The sequence below is a fragment of the Salvelinus namaycush genome, chromosome 2 (genome assembly GCF_016432855.1).
Source record: "Salvelinus namaycush isolate Seneca chromosome 2, SaNama_1.0, whole genome shotgun sequence".
Classification (NCBI taxonomy): Eukaryota; Metazoa; Chordata; class Actinopteri; order Salmoniformes; family Salmonidae; genus Salvelinus; species Salvelinus namaycush.
This window is the reverse complement of record NC_052308.1, coordinates 51,566,893-51,587,313: the sequence shown is the minus strand read 5'-3', so window position 1 is coordinate 51,587,313 and position 20,421 is coordinate 51,566,893. Positions and strand designations below refer to the sequence as shown.

The 20,421-nt window shown below is 39.8% G+C and overlaps 1 protein-coding gene across 1 annotated transcript in view; it reads left to right on the top strand.

The window, feature by feature from the left end:
• Window positions 1–20,421, top strand: part of LOC120022137 (cadherin-22-like) — a 110,097-nt gene that overhangs the window by 53,100 nt on the left and 36,576 nt on the right. The window contains exon 7 of the mRNA XM_038965990.1: window positions 18,414–18,535. Within this exon, the coding sequence (XP_038821918.1) occupies window positions 18,414–18,535 (122 nt within the window). The remainder of the gene's footprint in view (window positions 1–18,413; window positions 18,536–20,421) is intronic.

Genomic DNA, 20,421 nt, shown 5'->3' with positions numbered 1-20,421 from the left:
ACCTAACTCATAATCATTTGAACTATTATTTCTCCATGTCAAGAGGAAGTCATACCACATTCTCTTCATATCAGAGTTAGCGAATATACAGTGTATCAACTGCATTCATATATGCTTGATTTAAAAAAAATTAAAACACGTATTTACTCAGAACTTCCGACATCCAAAACAGTTTATAACCGTTTAGCTTCCGAGTGTTAAATATGAGTTGGAAACTCGGGTAGCATCGTTGCATCCTCCGTTTCCTAGATATTTCAGAGTTTCTTAGTTCCGACTTGTGCATGAATGCATCATAAAGGCGGCTCCTCTGCAGTACATGTAATCCTTCCCTCGATGGGAGACTGAGGACCTGAGTAGCAGTGTCATGAGCAGCCTTTTGCATCTTCTGCAGACTCCTGACAGACCTGCTTTCGGGGCAGAATCCTAACAGAGTAGGAAGATTGACACATCATTTCAGAGACCTGTGATAGTGAGCATATCACATTTGAAAACTGTATTTTTCGAGACAGGTAAATGGAAAAAATAATATTCCCACCCTTAGGGTTAAAAGATACCGGAGTACAAAATACATTTTACAGCGTGGGTTTCACATTTCCCTTGACCTGGTGCAGACTGCTTCCTCACGCGGAGATATCTTTAAAAAGTTGCAACCGTAGGAAATTAATAGAAATTAGACAGATAGTGAAACTTTTGTCTAATCGTATACAACACACTTGTGGTAGCCTGTGTAACAGTTCAAATGAGAAAGGAAATTATACAAAAGAGGAAATTATTTTGTTTACTGGAATTGAGCCAATGATGACTAAGATGAGTCTGTTGGATTCATTTAGTAATGGTGTGCAGTTTAGAGGAAATTTCAGACAGATGATGCACCATTCATCAGAGCCACTGACCTGTGTCTGTGATTGTTTCATCTATGTGATTGTATAATCTATGTAATGTCCTTATCAAGAATAGCTTTTAGGGATATTTAGAACTTTCGAATGACTTACAATTTATTGTATTTATGATGAATATATCATGTCAGCCATTTGTATATAATGGATTGTATATAGCGCTGGATTTGGATTTACATCCAAATGCACAAGATCTTTACATTGTTCAGAGGAAACTCACCTCATCCACTACCATGTCTAACAATATTGAGTAAGGCTGTATCCAGAGGTGGGACCAAGTCACTATTATTTGAGTCACAAGTAAGTCACGAGTCGAGTCACAAGTAGAACGGGTCGAGTCTCAAGTCAATTCCAAGTTGTGCAATGTATCTGTATAAACCCATTTGAACTTGGCGCTATGTTTGTATATATTTTCTTATTTCACCTTTATTTTACCAGGTAGGCCAGTTGAGAACAAGTTCTCATTTACAACTGCGACCTGGCCAAGATAAAGCAAAGCAGTGCAACAAAAACAACAACATGTAAACAAACATACAGTCAATAACACAATAGATAAAATCTATGGACAGTGTGTGCAAATGTGGAAGAGTAGGGGGGTAAGGCAATAAATAGGCCAGAGGTGAAATAATTACAATTTAGGATTAACACTGGAGTGATAGATGTGCAGATGATGATGTGCAAGTAGAGGTTCTATAAGGTTCTATCTGCAATCCAATCACAAGTCTTAACAAATACAGATGGACCAATCAGAACACGTCTTTTCCATCTCCCTCTAAGTATGGTCTAGGCGAGTCTAGCCAGCAATAATTGCACGCAAGCGAAAAAACTTATGTCAGAAATATTTAAGTGAATTATGTTGTCACTTCATTGTTCAGTGATGACAATAATTTGTCTGATGATCATAATGCATTTCTTAATGAATTTGATAATGTGTTCTGACTCTTAGTAAAATACTGTTATTCTGTCATTTATGTATTCAAATAGCTAGTCTTCTTAAAAAGTGGCAGCTAGAACCAGGGCTGGGGAGTAACGGCTTACAAAAAAACGTTACGTCACCAGCAACAGTATTGTAATCGGATTACAGTTACTTTTGAAAACCTAAATGATTACTTCTAGGATTACTTTTAAATTCAGAAAGGATGTTTGCCAAAAAATGATTTGTTGGCGAACAAATTTTGTTCCGCCTGAGTGAATCTGACCACACGTCAGAGAGACTATGATCAAATTAGTTTGATGATCGCGGGAAAATAGCAGGATTAGGCTTTTGTAAACTACAGTCCGAGCTATGTCTTCCAATTGTGCGACTTCTGTCGGCATCCAAAGATTATCCAACTTGAATAAACACCTTGGAGGTAAGGACGAAAGCAGTGGTGTAGCCTATGGGTGATACAGATTTAACTTGTTATTGATATCTAGACTACATAGCGCATTGATGTGAATCACACTGTTGCTCTCTCATTTAGCTATTTGCGGTTACGGATTGTGGTTGTTGTGTTTATATGGGTATTTTAACCCAATAATAGTTGAGTTGAAGAACGTTTAGCTGCCTATCAATCATTGTTTTTGTGACCATGGGGATTTATTACGGAAACAGTTTACCGTTTAACCTGTTAAACTCTGACACCCTCTGAGTGACGCATAAATTGTAAGCTGTCTTTCTTAGATACTTTTATATTTCAAAGTCCTGCAAACACATGCTTAGTACTGTTAGAAAGATAATAACCGTGTGATTCTGATACAGGTGTACAGCAACAACATGACTATTCCAGAGCCAGAGCAGGCAAATAAAAGCTTCTTTTTTTTTTTTTTCGGAGGAAAAATATATTTTTGCTTTTTTACAGCTTTTCTGCTACATATACATACATTTTACATACATGGTACTTTTATATAAAGCAGTCACACAACAATAATACATTACCAAACATAAGCTCTTTAATCCCAACCCTCAGCCACTCTCAGCCCATCCCACCTATCACCATAGACCACCCTCGTTTGGTTTCCATGTGCCATATATTTTTCAATTGTGCTGTGATGTTTTACATAATTTTTAACCTTTCCAATCATATAGAATCCACAGATTGTGAGCAAAAGATGAAAACCTTTCCTACGAGTATTATATTATTTATTGACTATGGCTTTCCAAATTGCCCAACACTGATATTTGTAAGGTTAATTTTAATTGCATGTTGTGATTTTTTAACCATTCCTGAACCTGTGACCAAAAACAAGCTACCTAGGGGCAGCAGGTATGCTAGTGGTTAGAGTGTTGGGCCAGTAACTGAAAGGTTGATGGATCGAATCCCTGAGCTGACAAGATAAAAAAAAATCTGTCATTCTGCCCCGAAATAAGGCACTTTTCCCTGGTAGGCCATCATTGTAAATAAGAATTTGTTCTTAACTGACTTGCCTGGTTAAATAAAAAAAATACCAGAGGTAAATGATCTATTGATTCGGTCTCTTCTCAGCAAAATCTACAGAGCTGAGACTGTTGTATGCATTCTGTTGGTGGCAGTGATTTTATTTAATCATTTATATAAATCTATCTTTTCTGGAGGATAAAACTGAAATTGCAACCAGCTTTGTATGGCTTGTTTAAGAAAGGGCGATACTTGACACAAAATGTTGTTTTTAATTAGTCGGAAATTAGAAATTGTAATCTGTATAAAGGCAAAAAGGCAATTTTTGAACAAAGGATGAGCCTTTCTTAATAATCTACTGGAGAACCATTTTGGGTTTAAGTATAACTTATGTATGAGTGAAGCTTTTAGTGAGAGGTTTAAAGCTTTAATATTTAATAATAATTTTAGCCCCCCAAACTCATATTCATTATATAAATATGCACGTTTCATTTTGTCTGGCTTAGCAATCCAAATAAAATGAAATATTTTTTGCTCGTATGATTAAAAAAATTAGACGTCTGGAGTAGGCAGTGCCATTGGTAAGTAAGTAAACTGAGATAGGACAAAATAGTTAATCAATAGTCAATCAATGTGATTTTTACCACAAATAGACAAGTACAGTTGAAGTCGGATATTTACATACACGTAGGTTGGAGTCATTAAATTTTTCAACCACTCCACAAATTTCTTGTTAACAAACTATAGCTTTGGCAAGTCGGTTAGGACATCTACTTTGTGCATCACACAAGTAATTTTTCCAACAATTGTTTTCAAACAGATAATTTCACTTATAATTCACTGTATCACAGTTCCAGTGGGTCAGAAGCTTACTAAGCTTACTAAGTTGCGGATATGCGGATATATTGAACAATATCTCAAGGCATCAGTCAGGAAGTTAAAGCTTGGTCTCAAATGGGTCTTCCAAATGTACAATGACCCCAAGCATACTTCCAAAGTTGTGGCAAAATGGCTTAAGGACAACAAAGTCAAGGTATTGGAGTGGCCAACACAAAACCCTGACCTCATTCCCATAGAACATTTGTGGGCAGAACTGAAAACGTGTGTGCGAGCAAGGAGGCCTACAAACCTGACTCAGTTACACCCGCTCTGTCAGGAGGAATGGGCCAAAATTCACCCAACTTGTTGTGGAAGGCTACCCGAAACATTTGATCCAAGTTAAACAATTTAAAGGCAATGCTATCAAATACTAATTGAGTGTTTTAAACTTCTGACCCACTGGGAATGTGATGAAAGAAATAAAAGCTGAAATAAATAATTCTCTCTACTATTATTCTACATTTCACATTCTTAAAATATAGTGGTTATCCTAACTGACCTAAGACGGGGAATTTTTACAAGGATTAAATGTCAGGAATTGTGAAAAACTGAGTTTAAATGTATTTGGCTAAGGTATATGTAAACTTCCGACTTCAACTGTACATTACACTTGATCGTTCTTGAATAAGTACCTCCATTTATTTTTGTTTTTCCTCTAACCTATTTTGTGCCTCTATAGTACAGTTTCCATCACCATCTACCTGCGCTCTTACTGCTTCTTTTTCCTTTATTAGGCCAATCTCTTTTGACCTAATCTGCTTTTGTTTTAATGATGAGTATTGTATTGAATGGCATCTAAAAGTACATTTAAAAGTGCCCCATACAATAAGGGGATCTGCTGTACCTATGTTGTGCCAAAAAAAAGTACAATTATGAATTATTTTGTCTTAGTTAAGAACAAATTGTCATCCATTAGGTTCTGATTAAAATTCCATTGTCCACGTGGACATTCTGTAAGAGTTATATGGAGGCTAATTAGATGGTGGTCCTATCGCATTCGGTCTCCTATTAATACTTTTTAAAACTTTTGATGTCAGCAAGAATGAGACTAGGAAGTAATCAAGATGGCTAGATTGATTAAGCCTCCCTGTATATCTCACTAGGTCAGGGTTCTTCAGCCTCCATATATCCACTAGTTTTAATGTATCCATGATCTTCGTTATCTCCTTTAGTGCTTGAGGGTGACAGTGTGTAGAGTGATTTCCTTTTTGATCAATTGAGGTTCTTAAAACCGTATTATAATCTCCCACCATAATAATAGATTCATTCGTTGCTTGTGAGCTCAATAGATTATTATATATATTTTCGAAGTGTGGATCATCATTATTTGGCCCGCATAGATTAATTAGCCAGATCTGTTTTTGGTCCAATAGGATTTTTAAATAATCCATCTTCTTTGCGGATCTGTTTGCCCAGTTTTCACAATCGGATCAAAATTTGTATTAATTAGTATATTCACCCCTTTTGAGTTTCTTTGCCCATAGAAAAAATATATTTCTCCCTCCAATGTCCTTTTTTCACCCAACCTCATCTATATTTGTAGAATGAGTTTCCTGTAAACAATAGATATTATATTCTTTCTCTTTTAGCCATGTAAAAATGTATCTATTTTTTGATGATCTGCTAAGCCATAACTGGCTATACTTTTCCCCCACTTACCATAATGATACCCAATTTTCAATTATACTTACCATAACCAATGTTTGTAAACTTAACATTAAAAAGCACCATGATGATTAAGTGTAGCTGTACCATAATAGTTGCACTGTTAAGCATACTGTAGCTGCAAATTTTGTAAACCTCCAATTGTCCTAATATTCCACCCACTGAAACCTCCCCCATGTCTAGGACTGTTGTCACTAAGACCATCAGACCATCTCCCTGACTCATGACGCACCTTGGCATCATTAGGGCAAACCCTTGGCCGCCAATTGGCGGTGGCAAGGGATATATGGGCAGTCCCAATATAACATACAGTTGAAGTCGGAAGTTTACATACACTTAGGTTGGAGTCATTAAAACTCATTTTTTCAACCACTCCACACATTTCTTGTTAACAAACTATAGTTTTGGCAAGTCGGTTAGGACATCTACTTTGTGCATGACACGAGTAATTTTTCCAACAATTGTTTACAGACAGATTATTTCACTTATAATTCTGTGTATCACAATTCCAGTGGTTCAGAAGTTTAAATACACAAAGTTAACTGTGCCTTTAAACAGCTTGGAAAATTCCAGAAAATTATGTTATGGCTTTATGTAACGGATGTGAAATGGCTAGCTAGTTAGCGGGTACGCGCTAGTAGCGTTTCAATCAGTTACGTCACTTGCTCTGAAACCTAGAAGTAGGGTTGCACCTTGCTCTGCAAGGGCCGCGGCTTTTGTGGAGCGATGGGTAACGACGCTTCGTGGGTGACTGTTGTTGATGTGTGCAGAGGGTCCCTGGTTCGCGCCCGTGTCGGGGCGAGGGGACGGTTTAAAGTTATACTGTTACATTTAGAAGCGTCTTAAAGGCTAATTGACATAATTTGAGCCAATTGGAGGTGTACCTGTGGATGTATTTCAAGGCCTACCTTCAAACTCAGTACCTCTTTGTTTGACATCATGGGAAAATCAAAAGAAATCAGCCAAGACTTCAGAAAAAAAATGGTAGACCTCCACAAGTCTGGTTAATCCTTGAAATAATCTGTCTGTAAACAATTGTTGGAAAAATTACTTGTGTCATTTACAAAGTAGATGTCCTAACCGACTTGCCAAAACTATAGTTTTGACTCCAACCTAACTGTATGTGAACTTCCGACTTCAACTGCATATCTATATATACAGTGGCTTGCGAAAGTAACCACCCCCTTGGCATTTTTCCTATTTTGTTGCCTGGTTGTAACCAGGAATTAAAATATATTTTGGGGGGGTTTGTTTCATTTGATTTACACATCATGCCTACCACTTTGAAGATGCTAAATATTTTTTATTGTGAAACAAACAAGAAATAAGACAAAAAAAACTGAAAACTTGAGCGTGCATAACTATTCACCCCCCCCAAAGTCAATACTTTGTAGGGCCACCTTTTGTAGCAATTGCAGCTGCAAGTCTCTTGGAGTATGTCTCTATAAGCTTGGCACATCTAGCCACTGGGATTTTTGCCCGTTCTTCAAGGCAAAACTGCTCCAGCTCCTTCAAGTTGGATGGGTTCTGCTGGTGTACAGCAATCTTTAAGTCATAGCACAGATTCTCAATTGGATTGAGGTCTGGGCTTTGACTAGGCCATTCCAAGACATTTAAATGCTTCCCCTTAAACCACTCGAGTGTTGCTTTAGCAGTATGCGTAGGGTCATTGTTCTGCTGGAAGGTGAACCTCCGTCCCAGTCTCAAATCTCTGGAAGACTGAAACAGGTTTCCCTCAAGAATTTCCCTGTATTTAGCGCCATCCATCATTCCTTCAATTCAGACCAGTTTCCCAGTCCCTGCCGATGAAAAACATCCCCACAGCATGATGGTGCCACCACCATGCTTCACTGTGGGGACGTTGCTCTCGGAGGGATGAGAGGTGTTGGGTTTGCGCCAGACATAGCGTTTTCCTTGATGGCCAAAAAGCTCAATTTAGTCTCATCTGACCAGAGTACCTTCTTCCTTATATTTGGGGAGTCTCCCAAATGCCTTTTGGCAAACACCAAACATGTTTGGTTATTTTTTTCTGGACACTCTTCCGTAAAGCCCAGCTCTGTGGAGTGTACGGCTTAAAGTGGTCCTATGGACAGTTACTCCAATCTCCGCTGCAGCTCCTTCAGGGTTATCTTTAGTCTCTTTGTTGTTTCTCTGATCAATGCCCTCCTTGCCTTCTCTGTGTGTTTTGGTGGGCGGCCCTCTCTTGGCAGGTTTGTTGTGGTGTTATATTCTTTCCAGTTTTTAATAATGGATTTAATGGTGCTCCCCATGGGATGTTCAAAGTTTCAGATATTTTTTTATAACTCAACCCTGATCTGTACTTCTCCACAACTTTGTCCCTGACCTGTTTGGAGAGTTCCTTGGTCTTCATAGTGATGCTTGCTTGGTGGTGCCCCTTGCTTAGTGGTGTTGCAGACTGTGGGGCCTTTCAGAACAGGTGTAAATATACTGAGATCATATGACAGATCATGTGACACTTACACTGGTTCCTCCTTTAAAAGTTGTGTTGTACTGCGGCTCACCTTGTGTGCTGCTGCAGCATTCTGTGGCACGCCGTTTATTTCTCAGCCATTTTTTCTGTTACTGCAGGTTATTGCTAGTTTGACCACCAGAGGGCATATTTCAGAAGCATTTGATAGTGTTCCGTATTGGCATTACCAGAAAATGTAAAACCATTTTTGTTATAACATAGTATATGGGATTCATTTGATTAATATTTTGGAGAACAACAAAAAATTAAACCTAAGGGTTTCCGTTAAAAGTATGGCACTGTAATACGTGAATGTCGGCAGTAGGTTACAGGATTCTAAATTGTTTGCCTTCATTAACTTAGTTACACCAGCTCTGTCAGGAGGAATGAGCCAAAATTCACTCAATTTATTGTGGGAAGCTTTTCGAAGGCTACCCGAAACGTTTGACCCAAGTTAAGCAATTTAAAGGCCATGCTACCAAATACTAATTGAATGTATGTAAACTTCTGACCCACTGGTACTAAATGCTGAAATAAATCATTCTCTCTACAATTATTCTGACATTTCACATTCTTAAAATAAAGTGGTGATCCTAACTGACCTGAGACAGGGAATTTTTACTAGGATTAAATGTCAGGAATTGTGAAAAACGGAGTTTAAATATATTTGGCTAAAGTGTATGTTAACTTCTGACTTCAACTGTATATCCCAAAAATATATGGGGTATTGGAAATGATGCATTCAATTACATTGATGGAAGCAACAATCTATCCACAATATTAAAGCTGATCCACTCAACATTTTTTTATATATAAAAGGAAAATATACAAATAAAATAATAATAATAAATTAATACAATTATAAAAAACACATGTTTGATACCATTCCATTGAATCCATTCCAGACATTATTATGAGCCGTCCTGCACTGATATAAACTCATGGCTGAACCCAGAGTTACATTTCAGAGCCATAATGTTCTGTCAGCAATGGCACCCCCCTAAAAAAAAGGATTTTGATACTCTGTACGTTAGGTACCTTTAAGGTGAAGACCGTAATGGGTTATGAAAGAATAATTCACATCAAAACAGTTCTGAGATCTGACATGTGAAAACTTTGAAGCTTAGTATCTCAGAACTGTGTCTTGTGCAGATAGAACCTTACAGTCCCAAGGTCATTAAGTATTTGTCTATTTATTGAGGCTACCAGACAGCCCTTTTCATTATTTTGTCTACAACACATTTTGATGATGTAATAATCAATTTGAACAACAAATTCCAAATGCAAGCTTCATAAGTCAATTATAAATATCAAGCTATTTTGACATACCAAAAGACCAGTAGGCCTACGCTAGTAATTGTTGCTTGATGCCCCATTGCTGGTGAGCTTGCATAGTAAATAGTTACAATTGTTGATTGCCCCAAAAATGTGGAGCTGCATATGTACAGGGAGAACATGTGCAAACGATCACTGCGCAAATGTAGCCTGTTATTACAGCCATAAACAGTGACGCATTTTCAAAACTCAAGATACAGAAATAAACTGCATTTTGAGCTGAAAGTCATTCAAGTTAGCAGTCAATATCAACTAGGGATATCATGTCATCTTGTCACTTCTCTGGAGTCCAGATTAAGCAGGATTATATGGCCTACCTGTATGCAGCAAGGGTTGCGGGATCAGATGGAAAGCATGATCTGCCGGTGGCCTTTTTCTTCCTCACAAATATCGTAATTAATTTTGTGGGTCGTAGGTCAGCTACTCTGGTTTTGCCAAGCAAAACCTAAGAAATTTAAACAAGAACTTTCTGGTCACTCATCTGGATATGTGAGCCCGCCCTTGCATGCCAATGCTGATGACTGATCGTTGGTCAATAAATCAATCAATAAAATGTATTTATAAAGCCCTTTTTACATCAGCAGAGCAATGCAGATGTAGAAGCATGGTGGCTAGGAAAAACTCCCTAGAAAGGCAGGAACATAGGAAGAAACCTACAGGGGAACAAGGCTCTGAGGGGTGGCCAGTCCTCTTCTGGCTATGCCAGTGGAGATTATAAGAGTCACAGTGTACATTAAGGCTATATCGTTCAAGAATTTCAGAAATTCATAGATGACCAGCATGGTCAAATAATAATCACAGTGGTTATAGAGGGTGCAACAGGTCAGCACCTCAGGAGTAAATGTCAGTTGGCTTTTCATAGCCGAGCATACAGAGGTCGAGACAGTAGGAGAGGGAGAGAGCGAGAGAGCGAAAGAGAGAGAGCGAGAGAGAGAGCGAGAGCAAGAGAGGTTCGAAACAGCAGGTCCGGGAAAAGGTAGCAGGTCCGTTGAACAGGTCAACAGTCAAGACGTGCAACTTTTTGGTTCTGAGGCACAGATTAGATGTTTTTGAATTTGGTGCAATGCAGTAGGCCTATGTTGGTGACCATATCTAATAAGCAAATGTATAATACAAATGGTAAGCTAAATGTAGCCTATTAAAATATGTATGAAAAAAATTGTGTTTTTCCCATTCAGTTTCACAATCACAACCCTCCAAAACCTTCTCACTGCACTAGCTCACCTGATTTGTGTTGATTGACAATTGCTGGCCCAATCAGAGGGCTGAGTGTGTGTTTCACTAGCTGCATGGAGAGTAGCCTAACCCATGGAGACTCTGTGCCACAAAATGAGTGACAAAACATTACAAAACCTGGCCAGATAATTTCAAGTCATCAGTCTCAAGTCAATGTCGAGTCTCAAGTCCTGGCAAGGTTGGTAGACTTTAGAAAAGCAAGCAATAACTAAATGTACTGAATAAGACCAAATATTTTTTTCACAGCTTTGAGCAGAGATGCAGAGAAGCATATTTAGGGGGTGGGGGGGGAAATGATTTGGGGATGACATTTAAACCAAAGTGTGTATTCCAGTCACTTCTTGTCATTCAAGGGTTGAAAAAAAATATCTAAATATGTCTTGTTTTGGTTAGCAGTATAGTACAACGTCACAATTTGATTGTTGATATACAGTACTGTATGACCCCATTCTCTGCCTCACTGATCTTTCGCCTCAGAAGGGAGATGAAACAAATACCAAATAACTCAGTCCATTCATATCCCCATTTCCCTATTGACCGAATTGACATTTAGAACAAACTGCTTCCTGTAGCAACCAAGCTGAACTATTGGTCGTGAACTACACAATCCCTTTATGTCTAGAGCCTGGTTCTGTGGTATACTAGTAGTTTATGTAATTTGCACTGATGCCATTCTCCTATCTGCTCTGTAGGACCCCTGTGAGTACTGTGAGTGCACATCCATTTATGTTCTTGCTGCTCAGTCAAATAGCAGTCAATTAAAATATAGCATCGATGTAAGGATTATGTTGTTAGTGGAGTGAGTATTCTCATTAGCAACACTACCACCACTGTGAAATGAAGAGTGAGTGATTGGTGGCACTTTCAATTGAAATGTTGTGCTGTTATGGACTTTGAAACTGTAAATGGATGACAATTGTAATAACATCACAACATTTGTTGACTGTACACAGTTACATATGGAGATATGTTTGAATGAATTACAATGCATGCACATCCTTTAGATCGGGTGATCACACATGCGGTTGCAATGATGACTCACTCTCAATTGATAAGGAGATACATTCGTAAAATGGTAACTCGTAACTTCCAACATGGAAACTCGTCAAACATAATCAAATAATTAGGAATCGGAACTAAAATGCAAGGAGATGTCGATGCGCAGAACCCACTGAGTTGTGTCATTAGGGGTAGTGAGTCTAATTTAAAGTGGGTTTTGATTGCGTTAATTATGTAATCGTCTTCCCTTCCACATTCCGATGTGGCCTTTTAAGAAGTTCACTGAGAGAATAGGGGTGTGAACACTGCTTTGTTGTCTTTTTACAGGGGCATGATCAAAATAATTGACAACACATTATTAAGTGTGTTAATTCATATTTCAATGTTTGAAACTTCTTATGGCTGCAATCCCGGTAACGGGATGATATGACAACAGCCAGTGAAAGTGCAGGGCGCCAAATTCAAAACAACAGAAATCTCATAATTAACATTCCTCAGACATACATGTGTCTTATACCATTTTAAAGGTAATCTTGTTGTTAATCCCACCAAAGTGTCCAATTTCAAATATGCTTTTCAGCGAAAGCACTACAAACGATTATGTTAGGTCACACCAAACCACAATAAGCACAGCCATTTTTCCAGCGAAAGATAGCAGTCACAAAAAGCACAAAGAGATAAAATTAATCACTAACCTTTGATGATCTTCATCAGATGACACTCATAGGACTTCATGTTACACAATACATGTATGTTGTGTTTGATAAAGTTCATATTTATATAAAAAAATCTGAGTTTACATTGACTTGTTCCAAAAACATCCAGTGATAGTGCATAGCCACATCGTTTCAACAGAAATACTCATCATAAATGTAGATGATAATACAAGTTATACACATGGAATTATAGATATACCTCTCCTTAATGCAACCGCTGTCAGATTTCCCAAAAACTTTACGGAAAAAGCGAACCATGCAATAATCTGAGAAGGAGCTCAGAACAATAGTCAAATTAGCCGCCATGTTGGAGTCAACAGAAACCAAAAATGACATGATAAATATTCCCTTACCTTTGATGATCTTCATCAGAATGCACTCCCAGGAATCCCAGGTCCACAATAAATGCTTGATTTGTTCGATAATGTCCGTTATTTATGTCCAATTAGCTACTTTGGTTAGCGCGTTTGGTAAACAATTCCAAAGTCACAAAGCGCGTTCACTAAAACGTGACGAAATGTCCAAAAGTTCCGTAACAGTCAGTAGAAACATGTCAAACGATGTATTGAATCAATCTTTAGAATGTTGCTAAAATAAATCTTGAATAACGTTCCAACCGGAGCATTACATTTACTTCAGATGAGCGATGGAACGGAGCTGCCTCGTGAGCGCGTGTGGTCAAAGAATGTTCACCTCATGGCAGTGGTGACTCATTCCTGTCTCCTTCGGCCCCCCTTCACAACAGAGTCATCAGACAAAGTTCTACAGACTGTTGACATCTAGTGGAAGCCGTAGGAAGTGAATACTAATTCATATCTCGCTGTGATTTCAATGTGATCTTGGTTGAAACTTTACCAGCCTCAGAATTTCCACTTCCTGTTTTGGATTTTTTCTCAGGTTTTTGCCTGCCATATGAGTTCTGTTATACTCACATACATAATTCAAACAGTTTTAGAAACTTTAGAGTGCTTTCTATCCAATACTAATAATAATATGCATATATTAGTAACGGGGACTGAGGAGCAGGCCGTTTACTTTGGGCACCTTTCATCCAAGCTACTCAATACTGCCCCTGCAGCCATAAGGAGTTAAGTCAGGCCCCTGGTGTACTCTAATCATTAAAGTTGTATTTTTTTATATTCATTATTTGATAGTTGGAGCTCTGATATGAAAATAGGCTCGCTCATTTGTGACTCACAACCTGGATTTGGTCTTATGTAGCAAAATTTGAAATTGTGTTTTTTACATTGGATAAAAGTAGCGACTAAAAGAGCAACAAAATGGTATATCATACACTGCATTTTTGAGGAATAATGGGAAAGTAATTCTGCTTTGAAAGTTAAACTCACTTTTGAGAAATTGCCTTTGAATATTTTGGTATCTATTGAAGAGCTCTTCTTTGTCTACACCCATTCAGCATTGTTCACACCCTCTTAAGCTTTAGCCACACCCATCTCGTTTTGCTAATGGAGCGTTCAGAGCGCACACTTGACGCTTGAGCCGATGATTTGTTTACCTCTGAATAACATATAACAGCCTAACCAGCCCTGCTGGCAACAATTTAGTTATGCTTTTTTGATGACGTTTACTGACACCGGCCATATTCAATGGGTGTTGTATACTTCAGCTTAATTAAGATATGTAGCTAGGTAAACAATGAACCTAGCTATGTAAACAACGTGTAAGATCACACACACGTCACGTAACCTTAGCTAACGAGCCAGCCAGCTAACGTTAGCTAGTTAAACAACAATGAACATAGTGCCAAATCATGTCGTTACTATCCTGCATGAATCTGCTGGGAACTAACCAACCAGGTTCAATGTTAGCTAGCTAACATTAGGCTCCAACTAGCAAAGCAAACAGTTCTGGGATACGATTAATAACGTCATACATGTAATGTTAGCCAGGGAGCCAGCCAGCTAACAGTATACTTTAACTTGAAATGAAACCACATTCTGTCAAAATTACAAATGTGTAATATTTGAAAAAGTGCCTAGCTAGACTATCTTTATTTATAATGTTTACATTTATTATTTCTACCCCTTTTTCTCCCCCAAGTTCATGGTATCCAATTGGTAGTTACAGTCTTGTCTCATCGCTGCAACTCCCGTACAGACTCGGGAGAGGCGAAGGTCGAGAGCCGTGCGCCCTCTGAAACACAACCCAACCAAGCCGCACTGCTTCTTGACACCATGCCCACTTAACCCAGAAGCCAGTCGAACTAATGTGTCGGAGGAAACACTGTATACCTTGCGACCGTGTCAGCATGCACTTCGCCCGGCCCACCACAGGAGTCGCTAGTTCCTGATGGGACAAGGACATCCCTGCCGGCCAAACCCTCCCCTAACCCGGACAACGCTGGGCCAAATGTGCGCCGCCCCATGGGTCTCCTGGTCGCCCCATGGGTCTCCTGTCGCCAGCTGCGACAGAGCCTGGACTCAACCCAGAATCTCTAGTGGCACAGCTAGCACTGCGATGCAGTGCTTTAGACCTCCGCGCCACTCGGGAGGCCAGCTAGACTATCTTACCCGTATAGATCATCATGCATGATGAACGCGTCTCCCTGTCACGGATGCCATGCCACGGTTGCCCTTGAAGATGTAATCCAGAGACAGGTGTTTTCTCCATCTCTTTAGCTATCATACTCTAATTCCACTGATTTCAAAACTCGATCCTCCAGAAAGTGGAGAGCAACACTTATGCAGCTCCACTACACAATACATTTTTAAAGCCGTGTTCGACAGGATTACCAACACAGACTGACCAGCTCAAATAGACAGAAGCCCTCTATATGGCAGACCAATCCTTTCTCCTCTCTCAGCATGTCCAGCCCACTCATTATCTCAGCCAATAATGGCAAGTGGGGAGGCTGCTGTATTTTTCTGTGGCTTAACCAACAAGGCTCATAATTGAACAATTGTATTAATATTTGCAGATGGCATACAAGTTTGTTATTAAGGCACATGGAAGCTCACATGTTCCACGTATTTTGATATTTTTTTTTTTTTCAAATGGCTCATGTGAAGTCGTGACTTGAGACATGCGCCTAGTTTCGTGAAATGGGTCACATTTGTGTTGGCCCTCACTCGTGTCAGAAAAGTGTTATCCTGTAACGGAAGTAATTTTAGGACACATTAAAAGCTGTCACCACTCACTGGAAATGCACAAGCTTACTGATGGCTTCATTGGGAAAATGTTGTCTTTCATGCGGTCTCCCGTTGAACACAACATTCTCAAAATAAATGTTATTTGTCACATGCGCCAAATACAACAGGTGTCGACATTACAGTGAAATGCTTACTTACAAGCCCTTAATAACCAACAATAATTAAACAACATTATTAACCAATAACCAACAACAATGCAGAAAATCCCTAAAAAAGTAAGAGATGAAAATAACAAATAATTAAAGAGCAGCAGTAAATAATAATAGCGGGGATATATACAGGGGGTACCGGTACAGAGTCCATGTGTAAATGTGCGGGGGGCACCGGTGTCGAGGTAATTGAGGTACCTATGTACATGTAGGTAGAGTTATTAAAGTGGCTATGCATAGATGATAACAGAGAGTAGCAGCAACGCGGGGGGAGGGGAATGCAAATAGTCTGGGTAGCCATTTGATTAGCTATTCAGGAGTCTTATGACTTGGGGGTAGAAGCTGTTTAGAAGCCTCTTGGACCGAGACTTGGCGCTCCGGTACCGGTTGCCATGCAGTAGCAGAGAGAACAGTCTATGACTAGGGTGGCTGGAGTCTTTGACAATTTTTCGGGCCTTCCTCTGACACCGCCTTGTATAGAGGTCCTGGATGGTAGGAAGCTTAGCCCCGGTGATGTACTGGGCCGTATGCACTACCCTCCGTAGTGCCTTGCGGTCGGAGGCCAAGCAGTTGCCATACCAGGCAGTGATGCAACCCGTCAGAATGCTCTCGATGGTGCAGCTGTAAAACCTTTTGAGGATATGAGGACCCATGCCAAATCTGTTCAGTCTCCTGAGGGGGAATAGGTTTTGTCGTACCCTCTTCACGACTGTCTTGGTGTGCTTGGATTATGTTAGTTTCTTGGTAATGTGGACGCCAAGGAACTTGAAGCTCTCAACCTGCTCCACTACAGCCCCGTCGATGAGAATTGGGGTGTGCTCGGTCCTCCTTTTCCTGTAGTCCACAATCATCTTCTTTGTCTTGATCACGTTGAGGGAGAGGTTGTTGTCCTTGCACCACACAGTCAGGTCTCTGACCTCCTCCCTATATGCTGTCTCATCGTTGTTGGTGATCAGGCCTACCACTGTTGTGTCATCAGCAAACTTAATGATGGTGTTGGAGTCGTGCCTGGCCGTGCAGTCATGAGTGAACAGGGAGTACAGGAGGGGACTGAGCATGTACCCCATGAGGAGCCACCGTGTTGAAGATCATTTTGGCGGATGTGTTGTTACCTACCCTTACCACCTGGGGGGCGGCCCGTCAGGAAGTCCAGGATACGGTTGCAGAGGGAGGTGTTTAGTCCCAGGGTCCTTAGCTTAGTGATGAGCTTTGAGGGCACTATGGTGTTGAACGCTGAGCTGTAGTCAATGAATAGCATTCTCACTTAGGTGTTCCTTTTGTCCAGGTGGGAAAGGGCAGTGTGGAGAGCCATAGAGATTACATCATCTGCGGATCTGTTGGTGGGATATGCAAATTGGAGTTGGTCTAGGGTTTCTGGGATAATGGTGTTGATGGTGTTACAGATGTGAGTGCTATGCGTCGGTAGTCATTTAGGCAGGTTACCTTAGTGTTCTTGGCACAGGGACTATGGTGGTCTGCTTGAAACATGTTGGTATTACAGACTCAGACAGGGAAAGGTTGAATATGTCATTGAAGACACTTGCCAGTTGGTCAGCGCATGCTCAGAGTACACGTCGTGGTAATCCGTCTGGCCCAGCGGCCTTGTGAATGTTGACCTGTTTAAAGGTCTTACTCACATCGTCTGCGGAGAGCGTGATCACACAGTCGTCCGGGACAGCTGATGCTCTTGTGTCACTGGGCAGCTCTCGGCTGTGCTTCCATTTTGTAGTTTGTAATCGTTTGCAAGCCCTGCCAAATCCGACAAGTGTCAGAGCCGGTGTAGTACAATTCGATCTTAGTCCTGTATTGACGCTTTGCCTGTTTGATGGTTCGTTGGAGGGAATTTCTTATATGCTTCCTGGTTAGAGTACCCCTCCTTGAAAGCGGCAGCTCTACCCTTTAGCTAGATGCGGATGTTGCCTGTAATCCATGGGTTCTGGTTGGGGTATGTACGTACAGTCACTGTGGGGACGACATCCTCAATGCATTTATTGATAAAGCCAGTGACTGATGTGTTGTACTTCTCAATAACATCGGAAGAATCACAGTATATATTCCAGACTGTGCTAGAAAAACAGTCCTGTAGTTTAGCATCTGCTTCTTCTGACCACTTGTTTTATAGACCAAGTCACTGGTGCTTCCTGCTTTAATTTTGCTTGTAAGCAGGAATCAGGAGGATAGAGTTATGGTCAGATTTGCCAAATGGAGGGAGAGGAAGAGCTTTGTACGCATCTCTGTGTGTGGAGAAAAGGTGATAAGAATATGCACTGCACGATATTATGACCTCCCTGTTTTCTCAGATTTCAATCATCTTTGTACCACATTTCACCTCTGAAGGTTATATATAGAATAATGTACCGTTTTGGTTTGGTTTGGTAATTTCTTTCAGTCTTTCAATATTATACATTGAAAGAGTGAATGTCCAGTTCAACACATTACTTCAGTCACTACAATATTACTGTTATAGTATACAGTACAACATCACCATTTTGTAAAATATTCAATACAAACACTGTAAATTAATCTCTGTTCTCTTTGTAGATAATGTATCCCAGATATCCCATTCGTCAGTGAGCATTCGTATCCTGGATGTGAATGATAACCCTCCTGAACTGGCCACGCCCTATGAGGCATCTATCTGTGAGGATGCCAAGCCGGGTCAGGTAAGGGGAAATTCTAATGCATTAATACCATGTATTTAATGTGCTGGTTTTGTGAATGGTGTGTGTGAATGAAGTTGCTGGTATTTCATAAATTCATCATAATAATTATTTCCAGTAGATTATCAGAAATATTACCATTACTCAAGCAAAACTGAGTTCAACAGCAATAAGGGGCTAAGAAAACAAATCCCATTGGGAAACTGACTTAATTGGCAATATTTTGGATACATTTTGAATTTCGAAGGTGTACATACAGAAATGTAATGTGATTATTTACTAATATCACAAGTCAATATCACAGTTGTGGAACAGCCCATTGTTGCATTGTGCTCTATCTAGTGATGTTTTAAGAACTATCCAGCACCAGCAATCCAACTCCTCTACTTCATTTAAACTATCTCTGATGCATCAAATCGGAGATGTTGTTTCCAAAGCTGTGTTTAAAACATAAGTTGTTTGCTATATACTAGTAGACCTTTGTATGCTTGCTGGTCGGAGGCAATGTTGGGAAATCAGTTTGTGTTGGTTGTAGAGCACAGCCAATCATTCTTCCGCTTTGTCAGAATTGTTTCATTATCGCCTAGATTCTCGTTTGGACCTTTTTTCAATTGGACAGCATGATCTATTTGACACTTTGTTCCAAAGGCAATTTATAAACTCTGTTTTTGGCACACAAGAAGCTTACCAAAGTGGGCTTACGCCAATACATGAGTTATTGGTTATAAAAGGAAGATGTATGTCTGTGCTCTTTGCATTTGTGCTTTCTTGACTAAAGATGTAAAGCTGGGATTGAATCCGTATATAATAAGCCATTTAGCAGACACTTTTATCCGAAGTGACTTACAGTGAGTGTATACATTTTCCATTTGGTGGCCCCAGCATCAATATACAAGTATCAGTCTTCAATATAGTGTCAAATAATACAAATTGAGTTAGCCCCTTTGGAGGATGGATGTTGTATGTTATTTAAATGTGTTGATATCATGCATTTGCATGCGATTTTATACCCTTCATCTGTTGTATTTATAAACAAAAAAAATGCCAGCTGTTTTGATATTTACTACATAATATTCAACAGCCGATTTAGTGGAGAGATTACACAATATCATTGAAGTTGGACAGAAACGAATGCATAATCCAAAGGTCATGAACTTGGAACAGTTGGTGGCATACGAATAAAACATGTGTGGCTGTATGCATAGTGCAGAAGAAGGAGAATAGACAGAATAACCCTGATTCTCAACTTCCATTATAAAAATGGACGTGGTCATTAAGGTATTTTATTTCCATTCACGGTCAACAAGCCACAGGCTCAGTTGGAGCCAATTACACTGAGCGGAGCAAAGGAATAATTAAAAGACTAGGGTTGCATTCCAAATGGCATTTTACTCCCTATATAGTATAGTGCACTACTTTTGACCAGGGTCCTATAGGCCCTAGTCAAAGGTAGTGCACTATATAAGGAGTAGGGTGACAACTGGGATGCACAGAGATTTTAAGCGAGGCCTCCAAGCTGGAAGCCACATTTACATGTGTAATGAGGCTTAGGCCTCCCCTCCTCTTGATCTGCAGACTCTTAACTGCTCATCGCCCTCTGTGTTTGCCACCTCTCCCAATAACATTGTCTGGTCTGATCTCTTGCCACCTCGCTCCCTCCTCCATCTGCAAGCCAACATTAACCTTCAACACATAATCATAGGGAGACCATTAGTCTTATTGTTGAGATTTCCCCCCACAGGGTTCTTTCACAGGTCCATTTAGATTTCAGACGTGCAGCTCAAAGATGTTCAGCTCACGGGCACATTGGTATTTGGAAATCTTTTTCAAATAACGTAGATAGGACCATATTTTCCCTGACGTCTATCCATTGATGGGTCAGGAAAAAT